This window comes from Heloderma suspectum, chromosome 2, assembly GCF_057233095.1.
Source record: "Heloderma suspectum isolate Gila_16-S chromosome 2, 16-S_ref, whole genome shotgun sequence".
NCBI classification, from domain to species: domain Eukaryota; kingdom Metazoa; phylum Chordata; class Lepidosauria; order Squamata; family Helodermatidae; genus Heloderma; species Heloderma suspectum.
The window spans coordinates 293,588,040-293,610,121 of NC_139459.1; the positions used below are offsets into that span (position 1 = coordinate 293,588,040).

Below are 22,082 nucleotides of genomic sequence, written 5' to 3' on the forward strand. Positions count from 1 at the left end.
TATGAAAAATACTACTGGAATAATGCCAAGAAGTACAGAAAAGAGATTACAATATTATACTATAGAAAAAGGAAGCAGTCAGTTAGCAAATTGCTTAGCCTATTAAAACACAAGCAACCAGTTGTGTGCCTTGTATGACCTAATTTTCCAAGTTAGAAAAAACTCATGTTTAACTTTGCATAAAGGCATCTTACCTTACATTGCCTTCAAGGTAATTTCCATGTTCCTCAAGTACCCATCCGGGCTTTCATATGCATAAAAATATAATTATTTTAGCCCACTGAGTCCAGCTTTGATCTTCCCATTAAAACTGTGGGTCTATCAGGTTCACACACAGAATATGCATTGTTTCAGAAGGTCATTCAATAATATGCAGCTAACAGGCTGAGGTAAGAAACCTTTCTTAAAAATTAAAGGAATGTGGCTCAGATAACACTTGAAATCTCTTATACCATCTTATAAAATACTTGCCAAGATAAACCAAGGCCTCCCAACCAGATTCCCCAAACTGGACAAATTTAAGCCTATTTCTAAAATGCAGAACTGACAGTCTTAACAAGTTCCAGAACCATGTCCTGAAATGTTGGGAAGAAAAGAGAGACAGAGTGAAATTTATTTGAAGACTTAATAATGGTAACTGGGGCATGGGCTGATAAATTCATTAGGATTATAAGCAACAAAATTGTACAGAATGCACATAAAAAGATTTATGGTACTTTTTATTTTGGTTGATAATATGTGAGTTTTACATATTAGTTTACATTCCATATGCATTCAAAATCACATAAGAAAAAAAGGGGGGATCAAGATTTTGTGGAAACAGTAGAAAAGTGGAAATAACCAGGCACCCATAAACCCTTCTGAGTATATTTGATTTTGGTTTAAACTAAAACCTTTAGTGTACCCATGCAAGTTACTGTCAGCTTCATACACACCAGCCAGAGAAAGAAGAGGGAGTGGAATATACAGATGTGGTACTCTGACTGCACAGTATAGCGACTCTGAGCTTCTTTGTTATCTTGAAGATGGATTACTAGACCCAGAAGGTGGACAACAGAACTGGTGTAGAACATTATCTTCCCTGCCAAGGAGGGGGAAAAAAGAGATAGAGGAACAGAATCATAAACAGACATTGTTAAGAGAATAAGCATTTTAAAATCAATACAGCCCATTTGTAAGTAATACATTTGTAGTTTCAGGGTTATAAATTTTCTGAGATTTAGAAACAAAAAGGGAATTTCAGCAACATTTCATCACAATAATTTCCAGTTCGGGCAATTCTCTCCCTCACTGGAAGCATACTTTACTTTTTTTTTGGCTTATTTGACAAGACTTTTGTTCAATAGATTGAAAGGAAAATTTAAACTAGGACTATACACATATAGGAGCAGGTCCCATCAGAAATTATTTCTTACAGATATGGCTGTACTCTCTTAAAAAATACAGAAAAGACCTCTTCTTCGAAAGTATCCTGAGTTGCCAGCATCATGAATAATGCTACAAACCAGAAGTCAAACACTCAAATTTAAAAAGCAGTGTGAAATACCTACATCTGTAAAACTACATTGTACTCTATGGTGGGAGGAAAGGATCCTGACTTAGCTGGGAGCTTCCATGAAGTCACTTATTTATCAGTACCACCACCAGAGGCCATTTCCTTTAATTAAATAGCAGGCTAAAGAAGAAGGATGGAAAAGAATATGATAAAGAAAGGAAAATACAAAAACCTAAAGATAAATGCCAACCCCTCATGGTATTTGTCAGCTTTTTCTTACAGAATGCAAGTTGCAAATGGGTAGATTAAGTTGTTACCGTCTAGATCATAAACACGACAGTAAAATTTTTCAGTAGAAGTTACTATACACTATGTGGAGAATGAATGTCTTACTATTAAAAACTCTTATTCCATGACAATGATGATATTTTGTTTTATATTTTATTGTAATACACAGCCACAATTAAGAGGAAATAATGTAGGTGTGCTATGCAATTTTCATATGTTTAAGTCGGACTTTTGACTGTTTTGTTTCTTTTAACAACAGCCTGCTCCACACCCACACCTCATTACTATGTCTGAAACTACTTTTGAAACTCACCTTGTTTTTGAAAGTGGCTACACAGCATTGGGGATGGGACGGAGGAGATGGGTTTTTTCCCCCCTATTTGAGAAACACAAGACCAAAGACGAACTGGGTACCTCAGAGCTAGCCATGTAGCTTCCTAGTCTTTGACCTGCTGGAAACAACACTACTAACACTGTTTGATGTAGCTCTGGTTACCCATTCATTGTAAAAGTTCATCAAACAATATGCTTTTATAAGTTAGTCATGTGTATATATAAAGGACTAAAATCCTTGCAAACACACTTTTTTTGAAGTCTTATCTAACACATACGGGGGGAATTTAGAGTTTAGTCCATCTTGGCTGATTAAAGAGCTAAACAAGACACTGTTATTAATTCAATTAGAAATTGTTCATATTCAGATTCTATCAAAGTTCCGTTGTTACCATTGATCTTTCCATTCTGCAAACATATCACAGAAAAGCTGACTATCCATGAGAATGCATATTATAGTAATAATGTGCATTATTACCGCATACTACTGGTTTGAGGTGGTCTCTGACGTGCTTGTGCAGTTCCCTAACTTATTGGTGTTGGGGGACTTCAATGTACATTCGGAGGCCATCCTCACAGGAGCATCTCGGGACTTCATGGAGACCATGGCTTCCTGGGAGCTGCACCATATTCTAACTGGGCCCACCCATGTAGCCGGTCATGCACTAGACCTTGTGTTTGTTTCTGGAGAAGCAGGGAGTGATCTGGAAGTCGGGGGTATATCCACCACCCCCTTGTCATGGTCAGATCACTATCTGGTGATGTTAGATTTCTCAGTTCCACAGCCCCTCCGCAGGGCTGGAGGACCCATTAAAATGGTCCGCCCCAGGAGTCTTATGGATCCGAATGGATTCCTGAACGTGCTTGGGGATTCTCTGGAGCACGCCAACGGCCACTCGGTCAAGACCCTGGTGAGTGGCTGGAATGCTGCAATCACTGGGGCGTTAGATCAGGTGGCTCCGAAACGCCCTCTCCCCCTGAACAGGGCTCGGATTGCACCATGGTTCAATCCTCAGTTACGAGCTCTGAAACAGGAGGTGAGACGGCTAGAGCGCCGGTGGCGGAAGTCTCGCTCCAAAGACGATCAGACACGGGCTAGAGCTGTATCTTCAGCATATCACGTGGCGGTGAAGGCAGCAAAAAAGGAATATTATGCTGCCTCTATCGCGTCTGCAGAGTGCTGTCCCAGGAGGCTGTTCCAAGTGGTCCGGAGCCTGGTCGGTCCTGTTGCTCCGGAACCAGTGGAGCATTCTAAGGCCTTCTGTGAGGCCTTGGCAAGGCACTTTGCAGATAAAATTGATCGGATTAGGAGTGTTACTCCACACGCTGTGGATACAGTTAGTGAGCAAGAGGCGGCCTGTGGCAAACCGGTTTTGTGGGATCGGTTCCAGCTTCTTCCTCCTGATGAAGTGGACAAGGTGCTTTCATCTGTAAGGCCGACCACCTGCTTACTTGATCCTTGCCCATCTTGCCTCATTATGAGCTGCAGAGGGAGACTGGGTGAGGGGATCAGGGTGGTGGTGAATGACTCCCTTGAGGAGGGAGTGATGCTATGAGCCCTCAAGGAGGCAGTGATAAGACCGCTCTTAAAGAAGCCTTCCTTGGATATCCAAGTTCTGAACAACTTTTGCCCAGTCTCAAATCTGCCATTTTGGGGCAAGGTGATTGAGCGGGTGGTGGCGATGCGGTTGAAGGCACACTTGAAAGAAACCGATTATCTAGACCCATTTCAGTCGGGCTTCAGGCCTGGGCATGGGACAGAAACGGCCTTGGTCGCCTTGGTGGATGATATGAGGAGGGCTCTGGACAGGGGTGAATGCTCCTTCCTTGTTCTCCTCGACCTCTCAGCGGCTTTTGATACCGTTGACCACGGTATCCTCCTGGACCGCCTGGAGGGGTTGGGCATTGGAGACACTGTACTGCGGTGGTTCCGGTCCTTCCTCTCCAGCAGGTACCAGAGGGTAGCACTGGGAGAGGAGGTTTAAGATCCGTGGCCACTCACTTGGGGGGTGCCACAGGGTTCCATCCTCTCCCCGATGCTATTTAACATCTATGTGAAGCCGCTGGGGGCTATCATCAGGAGGATTGGGGTGCGGTGTCATCAGTATGCGGATGACATGCAGCTCTACCTCTTGTTCAAATCTTCACCAAGGTTGTCCATAGAATCCCTGTCCAAATGTCTGGAGACGGTGAGTGGCTGGATGGGGAGGAATAAGCTGAAGCTGAACCCTGACAAGACCGAGGTACTTTTGGTGGGAGACAAGAGGAGGCTGGGGGATGTTGACCTGGTGTTGAATGGGGTATGGCTACCCTTGAAAGACCAGGTCCACAGCCTGGGGCTCATTTTGGACTCCCAGCTGTCCATGGAGGCTCAGGTGTCAGCTGTGAGCCGGACAGCGCTGTATCAACTCCATCTGATACGGTGGCTGTGCCCCTTCCTTCCCGACCATCTGCTCCCATCGGTAGTACATGCCCTGGTCTCCTCTCGTTTAGACTACTGTAATGTGCTCTACGTGGGGTTACCCTTGAAGACGGTTCAGAAGCTGCAGCTGGTACAGAACGCGGCGGCTCGCCTGATTAAAGGCAGCTGCCGGCAAGATCACATCACTCCAGTGCTGAAGGAGTTGCACTGGTTACCAGTTGTTTTCTGGGCCAAATTCAAGGTGTTGGTTTTGATCTTTAAAACCCTATATGGTTCCAGCCCAGCCTATCTTAAGGAGCGCCTCCAGCAACACCAGACAGGCCGCTTAACAAGATCAGCCTCGGATGGCCTTCTCTCTGTCCCATCAGCCAGGACAGCTAGACTGGTGGGGACGAGGGAGAGGGCCTTTTCTGTGGTGGCCCCCACTCTGTGGAACTCCCTCCCTAAGGAACTCGGTCATGCCCCCTCTTTAATGAGCTTCTGCCATGCATTATAAACGTGGTTGTTCAGGCAGGCATTTGGGGTGGGTTAGGGTATTTTACAAAATGTTTTCATTGTAGAATTTTATTGTTTTAAACTGTTTTATTATATGTTGTACATCACCCAGAGTGGCTGGGTGACCAGCCAGATGGGCGATTAATAAATTTATTAAATTAAAATAATAAAATAATAATAAAGACGTAATGAGAATAAAAATATGAAGGGTAGGGAGGGTAGGAAAGGATAGCTCATGCAACTATGATAATAGCTTTTGATAAAGTGTGTCACACAAGCTTAAATCATTGCCCCATCATATCCAGGTTCTTCTGTGCTACAGGAAAACTGTCTAAAGCATGTTTATTCCCTTGCTTCATTATATCAGGTTTTGAAACAGACTCTGTTCTGTTACAGCAGTAAATATGGTCATGTGTTTAGAGCCATGTATTCCTGCTACAGCAGCCATCATCAAGCACATCTCAACCACACCTATGCAGGAGGCAGCTCATTACTGTTTAAAGGTGACTGGAAATGTTGAACGACAACATTGCTTGCCATCAGCATAAGCAATATGGTTGATGGTTATCAATCCTTCTGCTGCTTCAGAAGTTGAACATTGTTAAATGTTAGCTACTATGATTTGATAAAACAAAAATATTGCCATTAATTTCAAAGAACAAATAATATTCTCAGAATAATGATTTTACCTCATAGAGGTGTTGAATAAACATTATACAGGTAGGTACTGCAAGAAAATGAAGGGATTTCTTTGGTACTATAACATCCTGTGCAATATCTTTTTGCTTTCACAGGCATCACTGGGGAAAAAGAAGAGAAAAAGTCTCCAGTTTCAAAATGTTTAGAACAGTCTTTAGATAACATGTGTTGATAAATGGGCATGAGAATTCAGAAGCACCCATGAAGTAAAAAAGAAATGTAAATGGTAGATGGTCAGCATGATTATGATGGGAGCTGTCAAGGCATTCCATAGATAGCAAGCTAAACTAAATCCACACATACGAAATAAGACAAACAAAAGGATTCTGGGATATTTATTTATAAGATGTCTAATGACATAAGTGAATGTCTTCCATTTGTATGTTTCAATTATATGAACAAGAAAAGTTTAAGTAGTTATCTCTATGTTTAAGGAGATTTACAGTCCAGATGATAGATACACAGGTAGATTCTTTGTGCTGCTCTTAAAAATTCATGAAGCAAGTCTGGGATAAAACAAATAATTTCAGCAAGTTTGAGGAGCAGAATAGAGAACCTGAGTGACAATCTTTTAAAGCCCAAATCTGAGAAAAGTCACAGCCAATGGCTAAAGTATAAAATGCTTTACTCACTCTGACTGAAAACAGAACTTGTGACCTGCATGTGGTCTGGTGGCCAGCATCAGAAAGGTGATCAGTGCTGTAAGCAACACATCAGGTTTTTGTTTTTTTAATCATACTAGAAGCAGATTCCAAAGACCATCCATTCATCTGCATCCACAGCAATTAGAAGAAAAGTTAATGGCCCCAGGGGGGCATCAAAAAGGTACACTGACTGTTGAGTTCATGACTCCCCATAAGATATGACCAGTACTGTCAAAGGTGACAATGGACCTGAACTAAATTCACTGCCTTCTTCTCTATCTTTCCCAATGTGTAGCTTCAAATGCCAGATGTCTCCTCCCCCTCCCACACCACCCATGCAGCAGCCATTCAGCTCACCTATATGATTCTTTGCATCAGGGCAAATTCAGTTATTAATTCTATGGACTGGTTATCTACACCAAGGAAATTGCACTGAGATCATATACAGTGGATTGATAAAAACATTTTTGTTGTTGTTGTTGTTCCATGGAGAAACATTCTAAATTCTGCCATACGCAGTTTATCTCAAAATAAAACAACACAACAGAGGCTGCTGATTATATGGAGATTGAGTTTGAGATGTTATACTAATGGTCCTTGGAATAATGAGCAAAACTAAAATGGTATGGCCTACTTAATTTCACTGCTAAAATTGTCTTTATATTATTAATCTGAAATGTTATGGAAACTGTGGCAGGAAACGCTCATTCTAAAATTATTAGTATAACTGCCTGTATGCTACCATTTACAATGTCACAGTGTAACGTGAATCCATATGGGGTAGGACCCACAGATGGCATGAACAGAAGGGTACAACAGCAATCGCTTGTTATGGGATGGCACATTATTATATTGAATTTCTGCCCATGGCTTGTTGTTGGGTTAATTATGGGTTGTTTAACCCATAAACAACCTAGCGTTTCCAGGTTTACACATCATACAACAACCCTGGATCATTGGGTTTAAAAGAGGAAATGGATAGCATGTTCTCCCTGTTCCTGGGTTAAACAACCCAGGAATTGCTGCCGTGACGTGGGGCAAACTGGGTCTATGAGTAGATAAAATCTAATCTGCTTTTAGATTTGATAGCTGTTTGCCTGTGAAAGGAAAAGAAAAATCAGACCTAGGCTGTATTATTGTGATGGGGAGTAGAGGACTGAACTATGGTGCATTCTTAGAATGCTGTATACAGTTCAGGTCATCACAACTAAAAAAGGATATTATAGAGCTGGAAAAAGTGCAGAAAAAGGCAACTAAGGGAGCAATCCTATGGGGATAGTTGGCCACCTCTGAACTGTGACCGCCTATCCAATGCACAGCAGGAGGAGCATGGAGAGATTCGTCTCCCCACTCTCTACCTGCCCTGCATTTGTGGCTAGATGGCTGATTTCGGCTATTTAGCTGTGGGACATTGGAGCGTGGGGTGGGGAGGCTGGACAACACATAGGAAGTGTCGTATCAGCTCTTACGAACTCCACGCCTTGCCCCACCCTGCCCCTAGGAACAGCCCCTTTCCCCCCACTGTGTGCTGCTCTTATTAGTGTGGAGTGCAGGGATGACCTGCGCTGCCAAGAGGGTGGGGAGGCAGTTCTCTAGTAACTAACCAGTCCTACGGCCATCTACCTGCTGTCTAGCAGCCATAGGATTGTGCTCTAAAATGATCAAGGGGTTGGAGCAACTCCCCTATGAGGAAAGGTTACAACATCTGGGATTGTTTAGCTTAGAAAAAAGGCAAGTAAGGGGAGACATGATAGAGGTGTACAAAGCGAGCATGGTGTGGAAAAAAATGGATAGCAAGATATTCTTCTCCCTCTCTCAGAATATTAGAACTCAGGTTCTTCCCTTGAAGCTGATTGGTGGGGATTCAGGACAGATAAAAGGAAGCACTTCTTCACACAGTGCATAGTTAAACTACAGAATTCACTTCCACAGGATGGCCACCACTAGGGATGGTTTTAAAAGGGAATTGGACAAATGCATGGAGGTTAAGGCTATCAATGGCTACTAGTCCTGATGGCTATATGCTACCTTCAGTATCAGACGCAGTATGCCTATGTACACCAGTTGCTGGGGAACATGGGCAGGAGGGTGCTGTTGTGGGTTTCCCCTGGGCAGCTGGTTGGCCACTTTGTGAGCAGAGTGCTGGACTAGATTGGTCTGATCCAGCATAGCTCTTCTTATCTTCAAAACATAGTCTCCAACACAGGATTTTCTATCTCGGCTACACATTTATCTATGTATGTTTAAGAAGAAAGATTTTATACTTACGATAATATCTCACAGTATTATTTCAGTGGGTAAAGGAATATTGCAATGACTTTTAGGGACCACAGTAAGCATGAACAAGGCACTACTGAAAATTCAAATCCAAGCTAAATTACAGGATGTTACTATGTATCCCTTTTGTATGCATAGGACCTTAAAATGTAACTATGATAATTTCTTCAGAGTTTCTTCTAGTCTGATCCATGATCATATTTGGCACAGAAAGGTTGTTAAGCCACCCTACAGATCTTTGGTTAAACGACTTCTTTATAATGCGCTATGCATTAAATAGGCTAATCAATTAATGATAATTTAATTACAAAATTCAGTTTAAAAAGATAATAAAACCATAATGCTGCAACCCTAACATGAGTTTAGGCCATATTGTATGCACTTAAGGCCTAACTCAGTAAATAATAAGCAGAGAGTCCTGAACAAGTTTATTATCCTCAACTACTGCAGAACAACCATTTTGCTACAGCAGTCCTGCAACTACCTACTGAGCTGAATGCAGATTACTAATCATAAATTGTGACCTGCCAGATGCTTGACAACAATTTCTTTTTGCAAGGAGCAAAACCAGGTTGTTTACTTAGCTCTTACTAGGCTACCTTATGCAGTTGGAAGGCTGCCTTTGACTTGTTAGGTCACAAGACATGTGGTTTGCTCTACAGCAAAGATCAAGAATCCAGATACACTTAAAAACTAATAGAGAAAACCTATTCCATGTGTCACTGGCTTGGGCAAGTTGGATTAACTCTATTGGGAGCACATACAAGTGGGTAACACATTCACTGTTTCCAAGCAGCTTATATTTATAAAGGAAGAAAGCCAATCATAAGGAGAAACAGAGGAAAATGCTGAAAATATGGAAAACAAATATGTAATACATGAATTATGTGGGAAATACACATCTTATGAAAACATAAACTATGTATAAGCATTTACAGATTTAGGATTCATTGCTAATCTTCTTCTGTACCATACCACCAATATTTAACACAAATGTTATTCATGAGCTGGCAAATTATCACTATCTAATGTAATCAACTTTTACTGATGAAACAAAGGAAATCAGATGGCCAGTTTATATGTAATTTTCATATCCCTAAGTAAGTATTTTCCATCATGTAAATATCCTACCTTCAGCTGACCATTAGAAATTGTGTCTCAACCATTTATTCAGTGTAAAGTAAATAAGGGTGCAATCCTATGCATATTTAGATAGAAACAAGTTCTATAACCCCTCGCAATCCTCAGCCAGCCACTCTAGTTCGGAGTTGGAGGACTTTTGTCTGTCTAAACATGCATAGGATGATGCCTTATTTAGTTCACAGAGCTCTGTGTGCTGAAATGAGTAAGTAATGTGGGTTCTATATGCAATAGGTTTAGAAAGGAAAGGAAAAGACTAGCCTAATGTAGAAAGGGACCAATCCTATGGCCCCTACATATTGTCTGAGGGGCCATAGGATACTAGGGATTCCCCCCTCTGAACTTGGAGACAGTGCTCTGACCTTGGAAGAGGGGGTCAGAGATCCAACCCCCTCCCCCACCTCCTTGCAGCCAGCACAGTAAGAACCCTGCCAGTTGCCCTCCAAGGTCAGAAAGGAGAACTTGGAGAGAGGGAAAGGGTGTGTTTTGCAGGGTAGGGACAGGAGGAGAAGAACTATCCTGAGCCTCTTTCAGCCTCCTTCTCTCCCTCTCTGAAGTGCCATAGCTACATGGCCAAAAAAGCCTGTCTAACAAAAAACTCAGGGTGGGAGGACAGGGAGGTGAAGATCAGCTCTGCTGCTGCGCCTGCCCTGCATTGGATGATCGGAAGCCTCTAAGTTTGGGGGCTTCTGATCTTCAAGGGTGCAATTGATAGGATTGTGGCATAAATGTTAATAATTGCAAAGATCACACATGATTCAGATAGCTAGTATCTATACTAGCTTACACATTATAAAATACATCAGTTTATTGCTTAATCCAGGGGAAGGCTTCTAACTTTTTATTTTTATTATCTACAGCACAAAATACATATTTGGAATGAGTGCAAACCTAAGGCAGGAGTAGGCAACCTGTAGGTCAACACCTGGAGGGTCACAACTCTCATCAGCCCTAGCCATCATAGGTCATGGTGAGGGATCATGGGAGTTGTAGGCCAAATCCTACCCCTGGCCTACAACAGCCTACCCCTGGTCTAGGGGATAAAAAGATCAGTGCATGCAAATTTTGTGGAAGGAGGCAAAGATGTAGTTTATTGCTGCGAGAACCTGTCTGCCCTCACAGAAGTCTTGTGTATTGATTTAAAGGCAAAAACAGCCAGATGACCCAATGTACTACTCACTGTTCTTCTAGTCCAATTTGGTTGAGCCAAAAGGCCCCCTCCAGTTTGACATCTCCATTTACAGGTTGTGAATTTGGGAGGGGGGATTTTAGTGGCTTTCAGGCTGGGGCAAACAGGAATTATTTTGAAAGAGGGGAAGAAAGGTATGCATACCTTTTCCTGCTCTTCTAAAACATTTTTTAAACGTTGCCTGCTGCGGTGATCTTCCCCACCCTTTTCTCTTTCCTAGCAGTATATGCTAGTAAAAGCAGAGTTCCAGTTGCCACCATGTTCTAGCCACAGAATGCCACTTGAAATAAACTAGCAATTTATTCAAGTGTCACTGTGGGGGAGAGAACATGGTGGCAGTCATGGCAACTGGTGCTTTTTACCAACTTATAATGTGTGGGGGGGAGGAAACACAATCGCCACAGGTGGCTTTTTTTTAAACTACCAAAAAAGGTCAAGTGCCTCCTTCCCCTCTCTTGGAATAATATGCAATGCTTTGTCACCCATCCCATGCTGAGATCATGCTCCATTTCAGGCTGTCTTTTGCAAGAACTGGATGAAAACAGCCCAGTGCTAATTTCCTGCACCAGCATAAAAAATTACATTGGCTTAGATTTGAAGGTACTCTTCTGCGAACAGAAAGACTGTTCTGCTCATGGAAGGACTGCTTCTCATTTAGCAGAAGAGCACTGTGCAAGAAAGGTGAACTAAAATCCAGAGCTGTTTTTCTGGTATTGCAATCTCTTGTTCAACTGTCTGCACTAGACAACTATTTTAGTGCCCTATTGTAAAGCACTGCAGTGGGGGAACTGCATGATGCTCAGCCGCTAAGGTGTGCTTTGCAATAAAGAACTGTCTGTGCTCCAGCCTTTAGGGCATGTACTTCCCAGAACAACATGAATGACTAAACTTTCACTCATACATCTTTGGATCAAACCCTTTGACCCGGTTTACTCGTAGCAAGACTTTCTTTCCAGGGTTTTTCACTGTGGTGGTGAAACCATTTTGAATATTTGGGGCACAGCAGGGAGTCTTTGCATGCTAACCCAGCAAGGGTGCATTGACAAGCAACCCTAAAACAGCCCATGGATTCTGGGTGGCTTGTCAACCACCTCAACAACACACCCTTGCCAGGCTCGCACATAACAAGAAGCTACGGTGAGCCTCCACTGTGCCCCAAATATTCAAAATGGCGGCCACTGCCGCAACACCCCCCCCCCCCGGGAAATTCACCCACAGAAATTCACCCACTTCTCATTATGTGCAAACTAGGTCTCTTTTTCAAGAGGCAGGACCTCAGGTCTGCACAGATGTGCTTGTATACAATTTGTCATGAGGGTTTGAGGAGAGGGTGCTCCTACAGGTGAACACCCTTTTCAAGCACTCATAGGCAGGATCAGAGCAAATACAGTCCTTTTTGCAGGGCTATGTTTGCCCTGATCTTGTACTGCTGTATTACAGCAGTGCTGTTTAGCTCATACAGCAATGTAAACAAACATACCTTTGGCCAAGCAAAGGGACGGGCATAGGCGGCTGTGGGAATACTGTGGGTGTTCCCAGTTCTCAGCAGGCATTTTTTCCCTAGTGAGAAATGTGACTACTGGTCCCAACAACCTCAGCAGGAAAGTGACACTGCATAGGCTGATCCTGCTGAAGGAAAGGACCCCAAGGGCCTTCTCCTTGACTGGAATGGCATTATTACTTTCCTGCCAGTCCTCAGCAGGAAGAAAAGGCTTCACTAAAGAGCCAGTGTGTTGTAGTGGTTAGAGTGTTGGACTGGGACTAGGGAGATCCAGGTTCAAGCCCCAGTCATCCGTGAAGCTCATTGGGTGACTTTTGGCCAGTCACCGACTCTCAGCCTAACCTACGATACAGGGATGTTGTGAGGATAAAAATGGAAGAGGATCATGTAAGCCACCTTGGGCTCCTGGAGGAAAAGGTGGGCTATAAATACAATGCAGTGCCATAAAATAAAATAAATAAATACGACTGGGAGCACCTGCATGTTTGTTTGCCTTGGGGTGGGGAAAAGGGAGGTGGAGGTGCCGGCTAAGAAGGCTTTTCTCAAGCACTCATGAGGGCTTTCTGTGCTCTTGCCTGGAAGCATTCCCAGGGACGGACACTATTTGTTTAAACGGCATTCTGTTTATTTAGGGAGCTGAAAAACTGGGACAAGCAGATACATTATTCTAATTTTCTGTGGAAAATCTACATAGAAAATCTACATATTTTATTTTATTTTATTTATTTATTTAAATTTATTTTTAGGCAACCTTTAAAGGTAAAAGAATAAATGTATTTATGTTTTTTAAAAACAAAAAAAAAACCCTAATCCAGTGTGTTGTGTTTTTTACAGCAAAGGTTTTTTTTTTTTTAAATCACATAGAGCTATGAAAAGTAAATAAATAAATGGTCAGACCTCTCTATGAGAAGGAAGAAGTGGGTGGACCATAACTACTCTTACCTGTACTCTGAGTATGTGGCAGGGACAGTTAGCTGGGTATGGTACAATGGAGCTGGACAGCAAAACTGGTGCAGAGTATTAATAGACCTACGACACAAGGAAAAACAAAGTCAACACAATGAGTGTCTAGTAAGGGGCTTTCTAATGGAAAGGTATGTGCTAATTATTATATCTGAAATGTTTCAATGAGTTTGTACTTTCTAAAAAGTAAAAATAAATTAAACTCCAATTCCTGGAAAATAAAGGGGAATAGTAACCACACAATTTATGCATAAGTATAAACTAGTATAATGAGTGATTGTAATGAAAAGTCAAAACGTTAGGAAAAAAAACTTCAGAGTGCACCAAGTTTTAAAATAGACGTCTTTGCTGTGTTATGTGGAACAGTGGTAGCAAAAATAATGGTTAAAGGTTGGGTAGGTTTTCTGCAGGAATGTGAAACAATGTATGTGGATTACTCTGCACCAGTCTAGCTGTTCTTTTAAGCTACTCAAAATTGCACTGGGCTTTCAGACATTAAGAAAATAACTGGATACTGGAATAAATATATAATTTTAAAATGCTTGTGGCACAGTTTCTTAAAATAAAATAAACTCTACTTATGTAATTTTGCAATAACCCATTTTCCTATTAGAAACGCTGCAGTTTTAAATATGAATGTATGTTCAATAAGCCTTTAACTATGGGGAATTATCTTAAACCATTATTTCTCTTTTCACGTCTGCAATTAAATCAGTGAAACAAAACAAAGGAAAATAATTGCAATGTGTCACAGCAACACAAGATCATACAGCAAAAGAAAAACAGGTAAAATGTAAAATACGCTCTAGTATGATTCATATTTTACATTTGTTTGGGAAAATTTTAAGCATTTAGTGCAAAAAATACTGTGTGATGAAACCACAAAATCAAATTTCCTGAACGCTAGACACTTGACAGCAATGATGAAAAGCCAACCCAGAGACCTGATAAAAGTTATATTTGCTAGCTGTAATTTATTTTATTTATTTTTATTTATTTATTTATTTATTTCATTTCTATACCACCCAATAGCCGAAGCTCTCTGTAATCCATTCCACAAAATAAAACTTGAGACTATTCATGACAAGATTAAAATATTATATATATAAATACTCCACTTTGCCCTCTTCATTTGTTTTGCTCATGGCAGTTTCCTGGGAGTTTCAAAAGAACAATGTATTTTTAGTTTCAGTGATTAAAGAGAGAGTCCTATGAGGTCATCCTGTTAAAAGATAAAAAAAGCAGAAATATGTCATGCTGTCTGTCTCCAGAAAACAGAGGAAGTCAAGCTAATCTTTTAAAAATGAAGGTCATGTTGCTCCTATTCTTGCTGCCAAAAGTCAGATCAGCAACATCACAGCAAGGTGTGAATAAATATTCTACCTCCATCAAGTTGAAAATAGATGGCCACATTTAAAAGTACTCTACTATGGAAAGCAGAAGAGATGTCCACCAGTGAGTCATCTAGCACATAAGATCTAAGAGAAAAATAGAGCTCTTACAGGTATATTAATATGGGTGATGATATATATATATATATATGATATCTCATGAGAGGAAGGTAAAACACAATGCATTGGATCCAGATATCTGCCCAGGGAAAGAGGTGGCAGAAGCTGACTCTCCTGCCACCTTCTCTGTGCCAGCCCCAGAACCCCCCCCCCATCCAAATGCTCCTGAAGGATGGGGGCAACCCTGCTGAGTGGGGTGTATGGTGCCACAGGGAGCTGAGGGGGAAGAGGGACTTCATGGAAAGTCAGGCAGGGACACTTTCTGTGAAAGTCAATATTTCTAGTATCTGTGATATCAAGGAGAAATATATTTGGTGTCAGGAGCACCCTAGCTGCCTCTTGCAGTCCCCTCCAATAGCCAACTCAGGACACAGACGACGAGGAATTCTTTCCAAGACTTTATTCCTTTATTACTTTATGACTCTTTCAGAATACTAGTTGCTAGCGCCAAAGCAAGGAACAGCACTGGGAAAAGATAGCTGAGTAGCCTAAGCTCCAGGTAAGGCAGTTGGTCCCCGTTTGAAGGAGAATCACGGGAAGACCCTGAACTTATGGGCTATGAAGAGATCCTCCCCCTTTTCTTGGGTCCTCAGGATGCGACCGTTGTTTGAGCACCAAACGAGTGCTACGCCTCCTTTCGGTGCCCTCCATCTGTCGTCGCTCCCTATGTCTGCGCTGAGCATCCAGCAAGCCCCCCTCCAGCGCTCTCTCACTGCCAGGGTCACTATCTATCCCAGGAATGCTGGCAGGAGGAATATCTGCCAGCTGCTGTGCTTGTGAGAGATGAGCAAGCTCCTCTCCCACGGATTGCTGTTCCTCCTCAGAATCAGAACTGCTCTGGGGCTCTATTGGCCCAGTTTCCACCCTGACATTTGGATAGCTTATTAGTCATATTATATTGATCCAAAATACTCGGACTTAATAAGACTGTTACACTTAATGGTCAACAGTAATAAGTGTCTGAAGATCTTTATACTGGGTTGTAGTTTTGGCAGTGAGAACAAAGTAAAATTGCTTGCTTGCAACGAATTTCAATATTTAAAATTATTTCATGGTATCCTCTGAGAATGGAAAGCTCTGAAAATATGCTCCAAACTATTTATTTTTCATTTCACTTTGAATTTGCTTCAAGCATCCTTTAATTACTTTTGTTTGTTTTTTGCTTTTTTTTGAACAACTGTTAAACACCATTTATTTCAAAGTACCATCATTGGTAATAAATCAGTCCTTGCTGAATATAGTGTTTGGTTCAGAAGTTACTGATATATTGGCCTGGTTCACCTGTAACAAGAAGCCACCATGGGTGAATTCTCCTGCAGGGCTTGTCATTGCAGCAGTGGCTGCCATTTTGAATATTTGAACTGGGGTGTGGTCACGCCATAGCTTTTCATTATTTGCAAACCCAGCGAGGGTGGATTATTGGGATGGCTGACAATCCACTCACAACCCTAAAACAGTCCGTGGGTTCTGGCTGGCTTGTCAACCACTCCAACAACCCACCCTTGCCAGATTTGTAGATAATGAGAAGCTATGGCATGCTCCTGCCACAGTTTGAAAATGATGGCCGCCACCGCAACGAAAAGCCCTGTGTGGGAATTCACACATGGTAGCTTCTTGTTATGGGCAAACCAGGTCACTGTGTAGAAAGGAGCCATCAACAGAAGAATTTCATGTTCATAGCAGCACCAACCATGGCCATCCATGTAATCATTATAGCCTTTTATATTACAAGCAAAATTTAATTTGCAATTTAAAAAAATCTCCCAGAGCTATAATTCCCCATGCAATCACTTAATACAGTGAGCCCTTGTTTTCTTCCCCAATCTCTAAAATTCAAAATACAGAGCAAGATTTCTATGCCTACATAAAGCTCCTCTTTATTAACCTGTTTTGCATGATCAAACAGCCCACCATGGATTGTTGAAGCCACAGACAGCCGCAGCACTTCCTGTCTGGCATTTTGCATATTCAGCCTCTAACTGGGGGTTGTCATGTCATCCAGACTCTACCATTGTAGGTTATACAAGGGTTAAACAAACCTCACCCAACCCTACAACCATTTTGTAGACCATGGTGGCCTGTTTGATTGTGTGAACTGGCCTGCTGTATCTTCAGTTTCAGATATTTTCATACTGGAAACAAAGGCATGCTGTTCTGTGGCCTCTGGTTAAGGAGATCCTATTGTATTTTATAACTGAGTAGTTAGCTTTCAGTTTATACTTTATTCAAAGGTTTAAATTGTTTATTTGAAATGGAAAGAAAGCTAATAAACATTTCCTAACATCTACTAAATAAAACATTTACGAAATATTAACAAATTAAAAGTGCCTTCTGCTACCATGTTCAATTGTCTAACCCTTTCCCAATGCACCACAGTCCCAATCCTGACCTCATCTCCCACCTACCCCTGGCTATTGCAGGCTTAAATTTTTAGTGGACTATCTGGCTTGGGGCTGCAGTAAGGGTTGGGGGGAGATAGATTCCCCTCCCCCTGCACTGGAACTGCTTTTACAAAAAGAAAATTACATTGGAATCTCCAAATTCAGACCTTCAGTGTAATTCATAATTTGGACCCCAATGCCATGTCTTAGGAAAATCACCCACCCTCCAATCATATCTTCCTCCCTCCATCTTTGCACTGACTATATATTCTTATTTTGGCTAAACACAAAACCCAGGGAATGGGCATTATAAGAAAGCTGCCTCCCAAAGGTGTATATAAACTGCTGTAGCTTCACATATTTTATCTTGCATGGAAGTAAACATCTATAATTGTTGGTCACAAAACTAGCCATTTTTACTGAAATAAGCAAAAGAACAGATATACAATGTATTCTTTTAAGTGCAAAAACTGTTTATTCCCCACTGAATTTTGCTCTTTAAAGCCTCAGTGATAATAAATGCCATTATATGCCTCTACGATTGGCCAATTCTTTCTGCTTCTCCAGTCCATTGTTTGAGACTGTGTGTTTGTGTGTGTGGAGAAGGAAGAGGAGATGGAGGACAGAGAACGAAAGTGACAGAATGGCTGATTGTTAAAAAGAAGCATCTATGTTTGGAATGGAAGGCTAGTGGGGCAGGGGAGGAAAACAGGAATGCATTAGTTTGGAGAGAAAAGGCATTGTAGTTAAGCATGTGCTGGAATACAACCTGGTCCTGAGTTCTAAGTGTGTAATGAAGCAGCAGTTGTTCAGTGGTGAGGAGAGGCACTCTGCACATGCATAGAGGTATGTGAGAAGACCTTGCCTATAACAAGAAATGAGTAGAGTTCTGGAAGAAAAAAACTTGGAAGCTGCTGGAAAGAAAGTGAAGGGAGAAAACTAGGAGATTATTGGAGAGAAGGGAACAGAAAGAATGTGTTCTCTGGTTGCTATAACATAAGAGTTATTTCTTATTAAGAATTATCTGCCATGGGTTCATGCCTGTTCTTGGGTCAGTCACTGCTTCCTATGGCTCAATGTCCTTTAAATGGTACAAGCACATATAAAAGGGGCATAGGAGTGCCCCTTAAACTGAGTCAAACAAAAAATGGTTCTGCCATTATAAGCCTCAAAATTATACTGCTAATAAAAATGACACCTATAGAGCAAATAACTTGAAACTTGGCACCCATAATCTACCTGATGAGGGCTACAATTGTGCAAAATGTCAAACCAATCTGATACAAATTGCCACAGATACAGCAAGTTAAAAGTGATGAAAAGCTGCGGCTCAGTATATCATAAATTTCTTTCAAATTATGTGGAAAACTACTGATATACTTTATTCAGCCTTGTTGAGGAGGTGTGCCTTTCATTGGTTTGGTGAAATTTTGATCAGCTGTTTAAAAATTATCAAGGTTTTTCTGCTCCATGGAAGCCTATGGCAGCAGCTGCTGGCGAAATTATGTCAGGCATGTTCAGTTTCACTCTGAAGCTAGAATGCTGCAGTACATTCCAATGTTTTGAATTCCACTGTTCCTGTAAGCATTTATTTTAACAGTGGGGAAGGGGTAGCAGGGAACTGTCAACTGAGGTAAGTGTGAGGATTTTGAAATCTGAGGGAATCACTCTTACTGTTGAAGAGGAGGAGGAAAAGGAAAAACCTATGCTGGAATCCTGTGCAGACTTACTCAGAAGTAAGCTATTCTGAACATACAGACACATATCTATTCATTTGTACACATCTACTCAGTTAATGACTTGTTAGTTTTTTGTGTTTTAGTTTCTTTTCAGAACAATGAAAAAAAAATAGGTGTGGGTCAACTCACAGGAGGATTTCTCTAGCAGTATAGTAAGGTTCAGATGCTTCATAAAGCAATACAGGGCCAGGACAATGTGAGGCATCTTTGCTGGTCTCTCTGGCACTCCATCCTCCCCATCTGTATTTGGGCCTGAAAGACCCAGGAAAACTGTGGGTGCATGGATAGCAAGTTGTAAGCAAGCACAATTTGTGCCATTGCACAACATCATTACTGAGCAGGTTCACGTCTGTTAAGGCATCATCCTAAGCTTCCAATTTCCTAGCTTTGTGGAGCTTGAGCCAACACAAGATAACCTTAACTCCGGTCTTAAACTGGCAGGTTTTTTGATAACTGAATATTCAGTCTGTGGGTGCAGTCTGTGGTTTGCCTCACTGCTTTTGTCATCAGTAGCCATCTCCTTACATGCACTCTTAGTTACTCCGTTTCTGCTCCATCCACTCATTCACAGGAGTGCTCCTATTTTCATCTATGAAATGTAAAACTTTATCAGTTCAAGGGTATGAAATTTGTGAGGAATGCCATGCAAGTTCTGGTTAAGAAGTGCTATACTATTAATTGCTATGAGATGGAGAGATGACAGCTGAAAAATGGAGACTGACGCAGAGATTAAGAACTTGCTATTATTTGCACATCATCTGAAAAGTAATCCTTGGTTTAAACAGAATACTCATAATAGAGTCTGTGTGTAGTTTTTAAAGAAATCCCTCAATTGTAATGGTCTTTATTTAATAACATTACATCAGTTACATCATATTTTACCTACCATAATTTTTACAATACTACATGCCAAATCGTTAAAGTTCATATTTATATGAACTACTAATTACATCAGATAACATTTCCCAAGTGTGAAACGCCATAAGCATTTTGAGATCCATCATGATCCAGCAAAACCTCTTTAACGTTGTAACAAAGGCAGCAGAACCAGTACAAATTAAATCTAAACATATTCTCTACATATATTTAGCCTCCATGAATTATTTTGTCTTGTGATGTGTCTTCAGCAGTACCCCTCAACTGAAAGTCATTTTTACTCAACCAAGAAATTCCAGTTCTAAAAAACGTTTTAACTCCAAATCTGGTCCATGTTCAGTTATATGTCTTTCACTTGCATCTGCATGACTGCTTTGAAAGGTCTGAATGGTTCATGTTAGGATGTTCCAGTCCAGAACTGGCTTGAAAACTGAAATCCAAGTCCTTTGATTTTCCCATATACTTGTGTTCCTTAGCTGGATGATGTATTGTATAATAATACAGCAATATAGAAACACCCTGTTTCTATATTGCTGTAGTATTACTGATGTTGGAAGTTCCACACACTGTATACTTTTAGGAGACTTAGGCTGCAATCCTATACCCACTTACCATGAAATAAGCCCCATTGAACTAAACAGAACTTACTTCTGAGGAGACATGCATAAGCTTTCACTGTTTATGGCTATTCCATAACAGAATGTGAGAGAACCTGGTAAGAACCAGAACACTGCCTCAATTTGTTATTTATACTATTCATACTATGTGTAGTGGAAATAATATTCTTACAAGTTTAAGAAGGACAGTGAGTCCTTCACTTTCACAGAGCTTCTTCATCCTTCTGAAATAGTGTATTTGACCAAATGGCTTGTGTATTGGCATGGCACTGAAAATAAAAACAAGTCGCAGATGCCTAAATTAATAGAATAGGCTTATTTTCAGATATCATACACCAGATGCACAGGACTATTTCTGCAGAAGAATTTGATAAGGATTTATTAGTTTGTTTCATTTATGGTACACCTACTATAATTTTAAAAAGAAGGCTGAAAATTTGCCCCTAGTTATTCATACATATTTCACTGAAGTCAGTTGGGCACATCATGTATAACTGATAGCAATAATGCATCTTAAGTGCATAGGTTATTTACAGGAATTTCAACTGTAAGAAAGCACTCACTTTTCTTCCTATTCAGATGGCTTCTCTTGCTAGGAGACTTCAGGCTACAACACCACAGGTTTGGCAGAACCTATGTAGCTGCATGAAGCCCTGCTTCTTTAACCTCAGTTCAGGGATTAAAAGTGGTCTGCGGAATCATGCTGAGGGATCAGGTGAGCTTTCACTTCTCCTACTCGGATTTCACACCTGTCCTGTCCTTACAATGGCTAAGGCTTATATCTGTGCCAGCCTTAATCATTTTTTAAGGTAATCAGGGCTTCCTCCTAATCATGGTTTAGAAACCAGTTTCAGACTCCCATTAGCTTTAACCATGGTCAAGGTCTGTGCTCAATTAATCTTTAATCGTAGTTATGGCAGGCAGAGAGCGATTAAGGGACTCTCAACCCAAGGCTGCCTAGTTGATCTCTACTTCTGTTTTTCACCAACCAAGGAACCTGTCTGGTTTGCCATGGGTGGAGATCGTTTTGAGTCAACAACTGGATTTTATGTTTTCAAAAATGGAGGAGCAAGAAACACCTGCTACATTCTTCTTCTCAATTGTCTTAGAGGAACTGAAAACCATCACATCACCTGGCAGAGCCCAATCTGAATATCTGCAAACCCACATCCTCCGTATCATCTTTAGGGTCTGACTATGCAGACATCCTGGCTATAACATCTAGTCAGCTTCTTTTTCTCTTCCTCTCCCACTATCCCTTTGCCCCCACACAACCCACCAACATGCTTTTTGTAACATCTTGCCTGATGAAGAGATCTGAAAAACCTGAAAGCTTGCACTTTGTGATCTTTATGTTGGCCTAATTATAGTATTACACTATGTGGATTTGGGATTCTACCCTTGTATTACAACATGATATAATACTACAAAGGGACATTACATTATAATATGTGTTCACACAAACTTTATCTACTTGTTTTATCTTGACTATCGAACTGGAGATCACCTGCT

General features: G+C 41.1%; 1 protein-coding gene across 2 annotated transcripts in view; it reads right to left on the reverse strand.

Annotated features, from left to right (window-relative positions):
* The window catches only part of IQSEC1 (IQ motif and Sec7 domain ArfGEF 1), a 576,206-nt gene that overhangs the window by 278,322 nt on the left and 275,802 nt on the right, over positions 1-22,082 (reverse strand). The window contains exon 3 of one of the 2 annotated variants that reach the window (XM_084839948.1): positions 13,426-13,512. The exons of the other annotated variant lie outside the window; for it this stretch is intronic. Within the exon in view, the coding sequence (XP_084696074.1) occupies positions 13,426-13,512 (87 nt within the window). The remainder of the gene's footprint in view (positions 1-13,425; positions 13,513-22,082) is intronic. 2 annotated transcript variants of the gene reach the window in all.